The 13,904-nt window shown below is 36.5% G+C and overlaps 1 protein-coding gene across 2 annotated transcripts; it reads left to right on the top strand.

Moving 5' to 3' along the window:
- Positions 1–527: 527 nt before the first annotated feature.
- Positions 528–13,281, top strand: LOC585136 (oxalate:formate antiporter). Of its 2 annotated transcripts, XM_030981936.1 has the most exons (11): positions 528–716; positions 2,400–2,467; positions 3,462–3,583; positions 4,901–5,027; positions 5,486–5,634; positions 6,221–6,341; positions 7,182–7,478; positions 8,304–8,426; positions 8,964–9,118; positions 10,787–10,941; positions 12,343–13,281. In XM_030981936.1, exons 1-11 carry the CDS (start codon positions 629–631, stop codon positions 12,396–12,398), a joined length of 1,461 nt encoding a protein of 486 aa, XP_030837796.1. In that variant the 5' UTR covers positions 528–628; the 3' UTR covers positions 12,399–13,281. The 2 variants fall into 2 exon arrangements, with proteins under 2 accessions (XP_030837796.1, XP_030837797.1); XM_030981937.1 differs by lacking the exons at positions 528–716; positions 2,400–2,467 and having other exon boundaries at positions 3,509–3,589.
- The last annotated feature ends 623 nt before the right edge of the window (positions 13,282–13,904 follow it).

The following is a 13,904-nucleotide window of genomic DNA, read 5'->3' as shown; positions in this document are numbered from 1 at the left end:
ATTTGCAAGTGAACTTTAACATTTCCATACAAGGTTAAAAATAGATTTTCATAAAAAAATATATTTGCAAATGGTAAAAAATAGTCACATGCATAAACAAAATTATAGTTTCACATTTTAAACAAATCGCGCGTAGGCCTAAAGTTTTTCCAATTTCCTCGTCCAGCTTGCATAAATATTTCCAATTATTTCTTTTCTTTTCCTCAATAACTTTTCACAATTTCCTTCAAAGAGAAAAAAAAGGGTTAAGAAAAAGAAAAAAAAATGTGATAAAGCTATATGTCGAATTGTCCTCTCCCGATCGCGTCATTTTTTTTTTTTTTAAAGAGGTTTTGATTTAACCCTAACCCTATAACCCTAACCCTAACCCTAACCCTACCCTAAACTTTCCCATAGGCTTAACACGCACCTAACCCCAATCTGTGCCGCAGAAAAAAATAACGCCTCCCAATCGACGACGTACGCGGCGCGCGCTTCAATTTAGTGCTTGGAATTCTGCGTGCAGAATAGCCGCACGCCCCTTGTATTGTTATTGTTAACAACAGAGAAAATTCCCACCAGATGATGACCGTATGGAACAGTCCTGAAAGCAGAAATATAAAGATTACTGACAAAACAACATTCAAAGATGAACTGCTCTGGAAAATGGAGGGGCTGGCTTGCTGTGACTGGTGGTGTTTTAGTACATTTGACATTGGGAACGATTTATAGCTATGGTGAGTTGGGGAAATATTTGTCTGTCGGTCCCACGCGTTCATTTAATTTTGTGTTGTCAAACTGGACTGCCCTCGAAATCGAAATGAAGTCTTTGCCGAGGCCGACCTGCCGCTGGCCTTGAGCACTTCCAATCTAACGATGCATTTTGACTACATGCCATCATAGGGTCATGCCAGTCATGCTGTACTAATGCAGTTTAAATTTCAATGATCTTTAATTCATTCTTTCATCACTCATCAGTTCATCTAGCGTCTCTCAATTCTGTAGGCTATTCATTCATTCATCTGTTCATAATAATATTTCATTCATAATTTTTCTTCACCTTTAGATCTATTCGTTTTTAGTTTTTGTTGACATGTAAGAATAGATGTATGAAATGTTGATTATGGTTTTAACTTCTTCTTGGATTGTGTTAGACAAACATAACCATCTGCTTTGGGAAATTTTCAATAAAACTGACATTTTTCAACCTTCTTCAAACACAGATGCATGGTAACCCTTGCCTTGCCGGCGTTGCCGCACGCACTAGGCCAGGTTGATGGGGGAGGGGGGGGGGGGGGGGAGGATTAGATTTTCACATGAAAATTCAGCGAAAAAAATTGCCCTCAGACGCAAACTTAGGCCTCTGGTTTTTCTTCAACAGTTTTATTTATAAAAGAATATGATTAGAAAAAAAAATAGTTCTAATTTTAATATACTATCAAAATAACATTGAAAGTCATTGTAAGTTATCACATTTATGGGACTTACTTTTAGCTAATCTGTCCGTTTTCTTGAGAAGAAAAAAATGTGCGCGATTAGATCGGCAACCACACACAAACTGTATAGCGTAACCTTCCCTCACTAACCCGCATAATGTACTTCAGTCTCTGTACAGAGGCTATCAGTGGAGCCAAACATTGTCTCAGCGGAGCAACCTCTGATATCAGAGACTGAAGCTTATCATCCCTTTTTCAGTGCACAAGGCTGAAATATAACCTCGTAAACCAGACTAATGTGGTTTATGGTGAAAGTACCAGTAATAACTACCTGCCATCTATTGCATATAGAAAATACACAAATGCAGTGATTTTGCATCCACCAGCAGCAAAATTGCAGCACATAGCGGCATATAACCAGAGTCGGTATGCCCTACCAGAAAGAAAAAAAGAAAAAATAAGAATCACTATGAAAGCAAAAGAGTTTACTTTAAATGCCTAAGTCTGAAAGTGAACCCATTTAAAAATAAAGACCAGGTATGGTCATGCGATTGCATTGTGAAAGAAACGTTGTGAAATCGATTAGAAAATGTTGATCATCTAGCATCTAGCATCTGCAAGGTTCTGGAATCATCAAAATGATAAGAAATTTGGCCCAGTCTTCATAAAGTTACAAGCACTGTACACAGAAAGATGTATATGGAACTACGCACACATACGTTTTTATCTCTCACACACCCATGGATAAACTAATTTACCAAATATATCAATTAATAGGCGGTTTCCCGGTAAAATGTTTTAATTATTCAAAACATATTCTTTCACATGATAGGTAATAAGAGCTTCCATTTCATTTTTTGAAATTGGGGCGTTTCCAATACTGGTCTTTACCTTTAAAGTTTAATAGAAGATAGCCATCCATTAGAGTAATAAAGTTTGTAACGTTTTCTCTGTTTTCTCTTGCTTTTTTGTCTTTGTCTGCAGGTAACATGGCGCCGTATATGACATCCTACATTCGCAAGTACAGCACTCCTGCAACTCTTTCATATCAGGTAGGACAGTGTAACATTTCAGGGTGACTACAAAAAAGCATCATCCAGCTTTTTTTTTGGTTAGAACCCTATGAAAATGTAGGGATCTACCGGTAGTCAGATCGTGGTTACCATTGCTTGTCACAGCACTGCTGTGCCGGCACAGACTCTTTTGACTCTTCAACAAAATTCCATTAAAGCCTTTAGGCTAGCCTATAAACTTTGGCCATCATGGGAAGGATCAGGATCGGGCCCTGTTTCATCAAACTTGCTATCATTAACAAGTTACAAGCTACTGTTATAAGCTACTGAAATCATGGCATCTGATTGGCTTAGAGCAAATGTGTCATAGAAATTTAGCATTTCTTATTGATAACACGTTTTATGAAACAGGGCCCAGGATCAGGTGAGAATACAACAATATAATGGTTTGCAGAATATCGCCCCTGGCCTCTTGGGAGAGCCAGCCGGGTCCTGACATAAACAAGAAATTGTGCAATAGGCATGATTTAATGCCAGCTCAGAATGATTTAAGTGATTAATTTGGGTTTAAACATTAATACTTTTTATTTTTCAGGCTAAATTTGTATTAACAATTTCCAAAAATACATCTTTGCTTCACCTTGAATTTGACATATTTTGTTCATTGTAATAATTTCTCTGGTAAACCATTCAAACTATATACAATTTGGGTCGAGAAACACAAATCATCATACAAAATCGCTAATGAAAAAGTAGGAAAATTACAGTCAGTTCATGTTGTGAAGATATACTTTGAAAATCATATGTATTATGTTGATTTAAGTATAGATATGAAAAACAAATTCTAAAGAATCATAAATACTATTGCATTCTGCCATGACACCTACATGTAAGTGTGATGCTGCAAAATCACCCTGAAAATCACATTCAGTTCAGTCTACCCAAATCATTCAAGTTCAGAAACAAAACGCTGAATAAATCTTCACTTAGAGCTGTTGTCTGACTATTGCATTTCTTTCTTTGTGTATTACAGGAGTCATCCTTTGTTTTTGCCTTGATGCTGTTTGGCCAGGGTACCTCCATGGTTCTCGGGGGCTACATTGAATCCAGACTAGGCCCTAGGATCACAACGCTGATTGGCTGCTTGCTGGTCAGGTGAGTGTGAGTCGACCAATCAGATAAGGTCTGTCAAAAGACTCTTCTTTTTTTAAGGATTGATGAGGGGCATATTTAGATGATTAAAGGGCAAGTCCACTCGTGTAAAAAGTTCATTTGTGTGAAAGCAGAAAAATAAGATAAACAGAATGGCGAAAGTTTGAAATAAATCGGACCGATAATTAGAAAGTCGTAAACGTTTGGAATATAGGTCAGTGGACTGTGATGCAGTAGCAGATAATTCTCCTGTTTTATCGTGTATAAAAATATCGCCAATTCTGTTTTTTCTCCAAAGTGCCTCCACCTTAAAGTAGGGCACTACTCAAAATATATTATGAAGAGTACCAGCTATAGTATCAGGTCCTCTAAAAAAGAAAAGACCATCCCTGATTTTCTGATTTTAGTGTTGGTTTTCTGATTCTCTGATTTTAGAGTTCATGGTTTTCCCTGTAATGCTATACCACATACCTGCAGAAAATTGTACATTTGATATGGTGCATAGCTAATTTCTTTGAAAACTCTCCTTATCAAATTTGGTGCCTGCCAGGAGAGCCAGAAGGGCATTAACTCTATATACTTTAACACACAGTTAACACCCTTTTGCCTCTGAAAAGACTATCTTCTGCTGAGTTTGAAAAGGGCATTAGCTTAATACATACTTTTACATACAGTTATTAATACAAAGTTTTGGTATGGGGTCAGAAAAACAATTCAAATAAACATATTGGAAGCATATATGCAATTTTACAATATTCAATGAGCGATGTCGCGGTTGAAATGGAGTCTAAAGTGATGACATTGCAAATAATAAACTCTTTATGCTGTATAGCTCCCTCTCAAGACTGATATTACTTGGCTTTAAAACAATGTTTATTGACTACAGTCAACCAATTTGCTATTCTTCTTTGGAAACTATTTATCAGAACTGCATATTCTGAGATTTTCATGGTTGCAAATTGTACCATTCTATTCCTATTATTCAATTCTTGAAAGCAGAAGTGTTTTAGAGGCTAAATTTTCTTGTGCTTATAATACATGTACATCCACAAGGGCATCCAAATATATCAAAAGTTTAAAGAATTGCTATCCATCAAATTTTTCAAACTTCCCAAAACTTTGAAATACCTTTAAGACCCTCCTTCTTCTATTTTTTTTTTACCATTTAGCATCATTTGATATTACTGAGAAACTTTTAACTTTTTTTTAATTTTTTTAATTCATTTTACAGCATTTTGTGTGAAAGAAGCTTCAGATATCAGACATTTTGAATAGAGCAGACATTATCTCATGTACCCTTCCATTGATATTTCCTTGCAGCGCGGGCATGATGTTGTCTGCCCTATCCATCAAAGTGTCTTTCTTTCTGCTGCTGTTGACCTACGGCCTCATCTTCGGCCTAGGAGTGGGCATAGCCTATGTGCCTCCGCTCGTCTGTGCAATGAAGGTTTTTCAAACTTCCTTGTTAGTCTCCAATTTCTTCATAATTTCCAGAATTTGTATGATTTTTAATGTTTTGAATTCTGTGAATTCATTTGTACTTTAGCCTTTGGCTAAAATGAGGGAATAAAATACCTTGAATAGAATTGTAAGACTATGATTGTTTCATGTTACTTTTGTATATTTATTATTTTATGGTTTTATGATTGAAATAAATGATGATGATTTGAAATTGAATTGAAAATTAAGCACAGCAGACAGGTCCCATTGGGAAGCTCTTCTGAAGTTGAGAATTGAGAATGCAAAATTAATTTTGGACTCGATAGCCATACTATTCCTGTCCCTTTGTCAGATTGGATAATCATAAGTAACGAAAAAGTGCTGAGGTAATCTAAAGTTATGCAGGTTCAAAAGTTTGGATCACCAAATACGTTTTTCTTTTCTCTCTGTTTTTTTATATTTAAGTGGCTGCCGGAGAAGAAAGGGCTTGTGAACGGTCTGGTGGTGGCTGGTTTTGGGGGCGGGGCATTCATCTTCAACCAAATCCAGACCGGCTACCTCAATCCCCACAACCTATCCCCGAATGTCACGGATCCCCAAGACCATACAGCCAAGTAAGTATAATAACAATATTTTTGCTTATATAGTGCTTAATACGTCAGGAATGTCTGACTTTCTAAGCGCTTTACATTATTACCCGATCATCAGATTCTGGCTTGCCCGCACGCAATGTATGCACTTTCTCCACTCCCTGGGGAGCATTCCAACAAGAGCTACTAGGCTCAAATTGCTAAGCATACCACATAGGCTTTCGCATCCTACCGGGTACCCATTTTAACACCTGGGTGGAGAGTGGCAAATGTAGATCAATGTCTTGCCAAAGGACATTAGTGCCGCGGCAAGCACTGAATCCAATGACCGGGGTAATAGTATATTTGTAAAGCGCTTACCTAGAGACATTTGCAATAAGTGATATATAAAAATTAAATATTATTATTATTATTATTCTGTACAGATTAGGATGATTCTATCACTAAATGTAGACAACATGAATAGGCCATTTTTGTAACATAATCAAATGCAATGATATGGGGTATGTGCCCATATGGGTAGTTGCCCAAAGGATATTTATCTTGGCGACTGGATGCAAAAAATTATCAAAGTCATAAACATGAAGAGTAATTTTCTTTTTTTCTCCAGATTTTATGATCAAGACTCTATACTGGACAAAGTTCCAACGTCTTTTGTACTACAAGGAGGGATCTACCTGGTGATCCAGATTGTAGGAGTACTACTGCTTAAAGACCCTCCAGTAAATGGGGTACGTAAGAGTTTGGTCAGTGTGTTTTTATGGCGCGTGCTATGCCGACATTTGCCCCATGGTCAGCTAGCGATCACCAATACATTTTGCTTTGTATGTAAGAGGTTCTATGTCGATATGCATTATTCAATTATTGGCTCATATATTACACTTACAACAAAGAAATATTACAGTCAAACCTGTTTTAGTGACCACTTATCTACAGAGACCACCTGTCTACAAAGAGCACTTTTTGTTTCCCTTGAAAATGGTTTCTCATTGAAACATGTACTAAAGGAACCTCTCTACAAAGACAAATTTTTGTGTTTCCCTTGGGCGGTCACTAAAGGCAGGTTTGACTGCACTCAAATGCGCATTCATTAAAAAAAAAAAACTTGATGCACCTCATACACACTCACAAGAAATAGGGCCTGTATGGACCCCAAAGTCCAAGTTGGGTTCCATGCATGCATTGTTATGTTATTCCTTGTTTTCTTTGTAACCCTTTGCTATGAAGTATCTCTGAAGCTGCCAGTGTAACTTATGAAAAGAAGTGCCTGACCAAAATACTGATTTCCGCTGCAATAGATGCAATAGGATCAGTTATGGAAAGCAGTTAGCATCATTGAAAATATTTTGTAAAAATTATTTTAAAAAGCATAAAATGTTGATTCAAATCATTCGTATTTTCTATTATCTTGGGAGATTTCATGTTCTTGATGTGGAATTTATGAAAATTCTAAAATACATGAATTTTGCTTTTGAATGCATTTCATTATAAGGCTACAAATGGCTCTCCATAATAGTTAAATCCAACTTAGAGTTGAGTTCGAATTAGAATCTTTGTGAAACACCCCCCAGGTCAACAATTCTCTCTACAACGACGAGAGTGGTCTTCTGGATGCCCAGACCGTGGCTAGGTCGACGACAATCGATGCCTCTGAACCCAACGGTCCAACCGAGGAAGGAAGCGAGGAGGATCACACCAAACCGTTCCCTTTTGGAATCCCCTTCCCCGTGGACAACGGCAAGGACACCAAAGCCTCGGGCCTGGACCTACCTCCCAAAGTGATGGTGAGGACGACCGCCTTCTGGTTGCTATGGGCAACCTTCCTCGTCAATGGGCAAGGCATCATGTTCATCTCGAGTCTCTACAAGGTACATATACATGTATACAAGTATGAGGATTGGTAAAGCTAGTTATACATGTTGCAGTGGTAGTCTCAAATTTTATTGAACTTGTATACAATTATTTGTCAAATTACTGCCCTCTTACATTTGATTTTGTACGTATTAAAAGTAAACATATTCTGTCCTGGTCATTATTCCACGTCTCCCAGGAACCTATTCTTTACAAGATATGCTTTTCTATAGGTTCCTGCACATTTCACAGTTATGTACTTTTCTTGTCTGGGTTTCTTTACATGATAATAGTTGTCAAACATATTTGATGATAAATAATTTTGTATTCTGATCATAATCAATTTATGTATATTTTGTTATCTGTATTGAATCTGCATGTGAAATGTGAAACCAATCAACTCAAACTTTATACAATGCAGCTTGATGTCTGGGTACATGCATGTTTTGGATTGTGAACAAGGGAATCAAATCCAAACATTTTCACCTAGAAAGGTTTAATGTGTGTTGAAAATTAAACAAATTTTGAACGTTTTTTTCATTTGCTTGATGGAAAAAGCATTTTATGCAAAGTACTTTATTTTGTTCAACTGACTTCTACGTCAATGACTAGAAAATATATGTATATCACCTTGTGAAGTAGTCTTTACCATCTTACTCATAAACATTGGATATTTGTATACTATTGAAAAAACATGTACATTAACTTGACCACCCCTTTTTTAAATTTTGAAATAGAAAAGCTGCATCTTCCATCCAATGAAATAGTTTCACTATCTTACTCATAAACATGTCATATTAGTTTACTATTGACCAGACTTTCATATTCTACCTTTTGTCCAGGCATATGGTCAGATGTTTATCCAGGATGACCACTTTCTTGCTCTGGTGGGATCCTTTGCTGCTGTCTTCAATGCCGGCGGCAGGCTGTTCTGGGGCTGGTTGGCCGACAGGTTCTCCTACAAGGTGGGTCAATAGAATACAAATAATACACAGCAGTGAGGGCATTAGTAAGAATTACCCACACACAAGGTATCTTTGGAACAGTCTAACACGCCCGATGCGATAGCCGAGGATGTTTAGACTGTTTCGAAGGTACCGAGTGTGGGTAATTTTACTAATGCCTGAACAAAATGATGTGTATTATTTGTTTTATAATATGATTTTGATAATGACCATAAGTATTGACTAATGTCCGGTCATTAGTGAAATTACGTATTAGGCAAAATAAATGCCTGGTCACGTGTACGCTCCCATCATTTGATTAGGATCTGCTTCAAGTGTCTACCTCCTTATCTTGTAAAAATCTTCAACTCCTGTCATCATGTCATAATGGAATTGATTTTTATTTTCCCATTCATCAATGAGTTGATTCTATTAATTCGTTTGGAAACAGGGTGATGGTGATTTGTACAGAACAAAAATGTACCCTTGCACTCCATAAATTAGTGGACTAATCTATTGGCCAGGTTTAAATTTTGTAATTTCTTTTCTTTTCATCAGCTGGCGATGATTTTACTGACTGGATCCAACGCCATCTTCCTTCTCACCCTGGTTGCTGCCCAGTACGGAGGCAGGGCCATGTTCTTTGTCTGGATCTGCGGCATCTTCTTCACCTTCTCCGGGAACTTTGCCCTCTTCCCGACAGCCACTGCTAGGTAAGGTCATAGGTCACGGGCAGGTCATGTGAGGTCAACAGAGATGCCAACCAGTACGATTAAATCGTATTTAGTATTTAGATAATAAGAGTGAAAAACGATAATAGGATTACACCTTTTAAAATACGATTTTTCAAAAGAAAAAAAAAAACCCCATAAAAACAGCGGAATTGCATAGAAGTATATACAAGTAAACCCCTCAACCCCCAAAAAACTTTGCTTCACAATTTTCTCATTAAGTTTTAATGAAAGAGCAAACATTTTAATTGAACGTACTTATCAGTAAAACAATTTTCTGAAAGTCTGTAGTGGTGGAGATTTTGGACAACTGCAGAATACCTAACCACACAAGTAGCCCTAACACTAACCCTAGGGCATAGAGCCTAAACCAGAAACTAACCCTAGCCCTAAACCTGACCCTTACCCTGAAACTGAACCTGACCCTACAGCTTTGGGAATGCATTTAACAAGTTCCCCCCTTGCTTTCCCCTCCTCCCTCTCTATAAGCATTTGGATGCAACATGTAGTACCCAACTGTTTGATTGTCTTAAAGCCTATCTGCACTAGTTTGGCCAGGAGGGATTAGACCTACACTGTACCTGCCTGGTAACCAACAGGTAGTTATCTCATCAATCAGCTCTCAATTATTAGACAAGGGAAACGCTCTCGGTGGTCTCGCCTGCATTACGCAATTCGATATGATGAAAAAGTGAGGTTGGAACATTACCCCGGTATTTATAGGCAGGATGGCCCATTAGCAGGCCCCAAAAAATGAAATCCTCTGAATATAATCAGCGTTTTGAAGTGAATTTTCAGTGACAAAGAATCATCAGAAGAATATTTCCTATTAATTGTACAAGGATCAATAACTTTAATGAAACATGAACAAATTAATTAAAAAATTTTTTTATTAAGTTGTGAAAACATAATTCAAGTCTACTGACCTAAAAACGAACTTTGACCTTGTGACCTGGAATTTGTGTCGTATGATTTGTGATACTTGATAACCCTTGGGTACAAGTTTCATGGAATTTGAACAAACAATTTTGAAAATATGCTATAAATTCAAAATTTTGATGTTGATGCCACAACAAAGTCTAAGTTTGTTGACCTTTGACCTTAACTTAGTGACCTGAAATTCTACTCACATGATTGGGGATACTTGATAACCCTATAGTCCAAGTTTCATTGACTAAGAACTTTTACTTTCAAAATTATATCAAAAATTAAAAAACTTAACCTTAGGTTAAGTTTTCGATGATGATGCCACAACATAGTCCAAGTCTGTTGACCTCAAATGACCTTTGACCTTGACTTTGTGACCTGAATTTCTACTCACATGATTGGGGATACTTGATAACCCTATAGTCCAAGTTTCATTGACTAAGAACTTATACTTTAAAAATTATATCAAAAATTCAAAAACTTAACCTTAGGTTAAGTTTTTAATTTTGACGACGCCGCCGCCGTCGCCCGCTCCGGAAAAGTGGCGTCTATGTCTCGCCTTTTGCTACGCAGGCGAGACAAAAAAGGGCACTATGGTGGACCAATGGTCACCAATTAGGCATTGTTTGCTATATAGAGGGTGCAAGTAGCTATAAGTAGTGCAGTGGGGCTTTAACTTGCAAATTCACAACTTTCTCCTTTGTTTCATTCTTCCATTCCCAGGGCTTTTGGATCCAAGTACATAGGACCCAACTACGGGATCGTGTTCACTTCAGTGGCTCTCTCATCTGCGCTTGGAGCCGTGCTAGTGTCAACCCTTCATGAACATCTATCTTGGTTTGGAATGTTTATGCTCATGGGTGGATTCTCAATCATCGGTGAGTCACTAAAGAGTCCCATTAAAATCATCTTCAAGATGTAATGTTTGATTTATGTTTATATGTGTTTATTTTTTTGTCACTTTATTGATTTAGTTAAGTTTTTATTTATTTATTTATTAATTTATGCATACATTCATTTGCATGTATTTATGTATTTATTTATTCATGTCTTTATTTATTTATGTAATTATATATTTACTTCTTCGTTTGTTTCATTACTCAGTCAGTCAGTGATTTCTTTTTCTTCATCTTTATCTTCGTCTCCATGTTATTATCATTATTATCATCATCATCATCATCATCATCATCATCATCATCATCATCATCATCATCATCATCATCACTGGCTTCCAATTACTTACAGAAGTCAACACCAGACACTTGTACAAACTTTTAAAGCTATATGTCAACCAGTCTTCCTCAATTATATCTTTCTAAATGTACTATGGAGTTTTATTTTAACTGTTCTGTATAAACGTAATTTACGTTATGCTTTTTGATGTAAATATGTTCATGATTATTCAGGGCCCCATGGAAGACCCCTTCTTATTGGAAAATGGAATACCCTGACAAAAGATTAGAAATATATAATTAAATACATCTCCTCACTATTTTAGTAGCAGAGAACACCATGTTTACTTCAAACTACTTCAGCTCCTTCCGTTCTCATTTCCCAAATCCCCAAAACTGGCTGGCTTTAAATTTGTTAAATCTGTTTCCCCCTAAGCCTTTGGAATAAGCTTCCTGCATTTCTTAGAAATCGTTCTTCACATAATTTTTTTTTTTTAATCTGAAAACATGCCTCAACAATTCTAGAAATAGTACTTCAGTCTTCACTTGACTTCTTCAAAAAAAACATCTGGTCCCTATTGCATAAAAGTTACACTGATGGTAACTTTGCCATCAATATTTAATTACCAAGGCAACGTCATTCAACAGCTAATGAAATCAAGGTTTCCATGGAAGCTACCATTAATAGCAAAGTTACCATCAATGCTAAGATTTATGCAACAGGACCCTGAAAGCAAACCTCTACAATTCGTTTTAACTTGTTAATAACCTCAGGGACAGCGCCTTGTATCCCCTGAAAAAGGCGCTATGTAAATCCAATTATTGTCATTATTAATTGGTCAACATTACTAGTGCATAGGAGGAGAGAGCAAACTTAGCTACTGTAACCTTAAAGCTTATCTGCACTAGGGATTAGACCTCCCTGCATGGTCACTGACCGGTGATTATCTCATCAAATCAGCTCTCAATTAACATAAGAAAAAGGGGATCATGGGGGACCAACGGTGACCGATCAGGCATTGTTTGCTAAATAGAGGGCGCAAGTAGCTAGTGCAGTGGGGCTTTACAGTCTAATTTCTAAAGAATCTTTTTTTTTTCTCCCTACAGGTCTTGTCCTCACATTCTTCTTCAGAGTGAAGAACCAACAAGGGCAGCATATCTGAGGAACCAAACGTCCAAAGATTTTCTACGAACTACTCCCAAGATAGGCTTTTTTTTGTTGTTGTTGCCAGTATTCATAGAGGTGGATTAACGTCTTGTGTGTAGGAAATGCTAACAATTTCTGATTCACAAACAGTGCGTGCTGTGGAATATTTTATTCACGACTGACGCGGCACTGAATTTTTGGAAATTCACGAATGTTCCCATACCAAAAGCCTTGTAACCATGGGAGACATTTTATTCCCAGTTTATCATAAGTTGGAATTTTACTTGTGAAAGTTCATTTCCATGTGCGACAATTGTCCAAACGCTTTTTGACATGAGAAGAGGAATTTGAAGAAAGAAAAAGGAATTAAAATGGAGGAAATTGATAGGAGACTGGCATCGTTTACATACAGCTAACAACTGAATTATTTATACCATTACCAAGTTTTCTTATTCTTGAAGTATGTGAACAATTAATCACTTCAGCTGGTTAATTACAGCTCCACATCTGAATGATGATTTGAACCAGGGCCCTGTTTCACAAAACTTGTTATCAAAAGCAAGTTACAATAATTGTTATAAGCTACTGAAATCTTGGCATTTGATTGGCTGAGAGCAGATTTGTCATAGAAATTTAGCATTTGTTATTGATAACAGGTTTTACAAAACAGAGCCCTGGCCTAAAGTTAGTATGCCTTTGTGAATACCAGTCTTTATGTTTATAGTCAGAGATATATATAACACAGATATGTATGTATATTTAGGCAAAATTCTATGAGTACTTCAGAAATGTATTTAGTATTGATGCTTTGTAAAAGCGACGTGTATCTTTTCTGCAATGGGCTTTACAAATTAGCTGCTGATTATTTGATGTGCAATATCTATGTTTGCAACTTGACAATGAATGTATTAAATGTTAAATTAAATCATCATTTGAAATCTTTGTTGTAATATATTGTATAAGCAGTTATTTTCGCCATGTTTTATTATCGGTTATCGTTTTTGATAGGAGTATCCTATTAACTCTCACCTTTGATGTAGTATTCAATGTAGTAGTCAGTTAGGACAGAGAAAATATACCTCGTAAGTCTGTTAGATTCATCATGACTAGTTAACACCTTATTTGTATTCCTTTCGTGTAAAATTGCCAAACACAAATAGTATTATTATTCTATTCTAGAATGCACAATGTGTACATGTCAGGAATATTGTGTCGATTTACATCTACAAGTGTTCATCTATGTATCGTTTTTCTTTTTATAATGTGTGTCAAATGTACAATGTACATGTGCCTTGCAGTTTGTGTTATATCTATCTTAGTTTCATCAGTAACAAAGTAATAATTCATTCCGATTCCTTTTGTGTAAAATGTCCACGTCCAAGCACAATGCATTTATTATCTATTCCAGAGCGATTCTGTTTATTTACAAATGTACCTCTATGTAAATTTAACTTTGTGTGTAATATGTATTTTGTGTTAGATCTTTCTTAGTTTCATCACAACTATATAATATCCCATTCTG

Source organism: Strongylocentrotus purpuratus, unplaced genomic scaffold (assembly GCF_000002235.5).
Source record: "Strongylocentrotus purpuratus isolate Spur 01 unplaced genomic scaffold, Spur_5.0 spur5_scaffold_12, whole genome shotgun sequence".
Taxonomy (NCBI): Eukaryota; Metazoa; Echinodermata; class Echinoidea; order Camarodonta; family Strongylocentrotidae; genus Strongylocentrotus; species Strongylocentrotus purpuratus.
Note: the sequence above shows the minus strand (reverse complement) of the source record. Positions and strands in the feature narration are given on the sequence as shown.

What these genes read in the sequence shown, in the direction of transcription:
- LOC585136 (XM_030981936.1), top strand. Translation starts at nt 629, where the DNA reads ATGAACTGCTCTGGAAAATGGAGGGGCTGGCTTGCTGTGACTGGTGGT. An exon ending in CGCTCGTCTGTGCAATGAAG is followed by an intron (nt 5,028 to 5,485) that starts GTTTTTCAAACT and finishes TTTATATTTAAG; the next exon opens with TGGCTGCCGGAGAAGAAAGG. An exon ending in TTCCCGACAGCCACTGCTAG is followed by an intron (nt 9,119 to 10,786) that starts GTAAGGTCATAG and finishes TTCCATTCCCAG; the next exon opens with GGCTTTTGGATCCAAGTACA.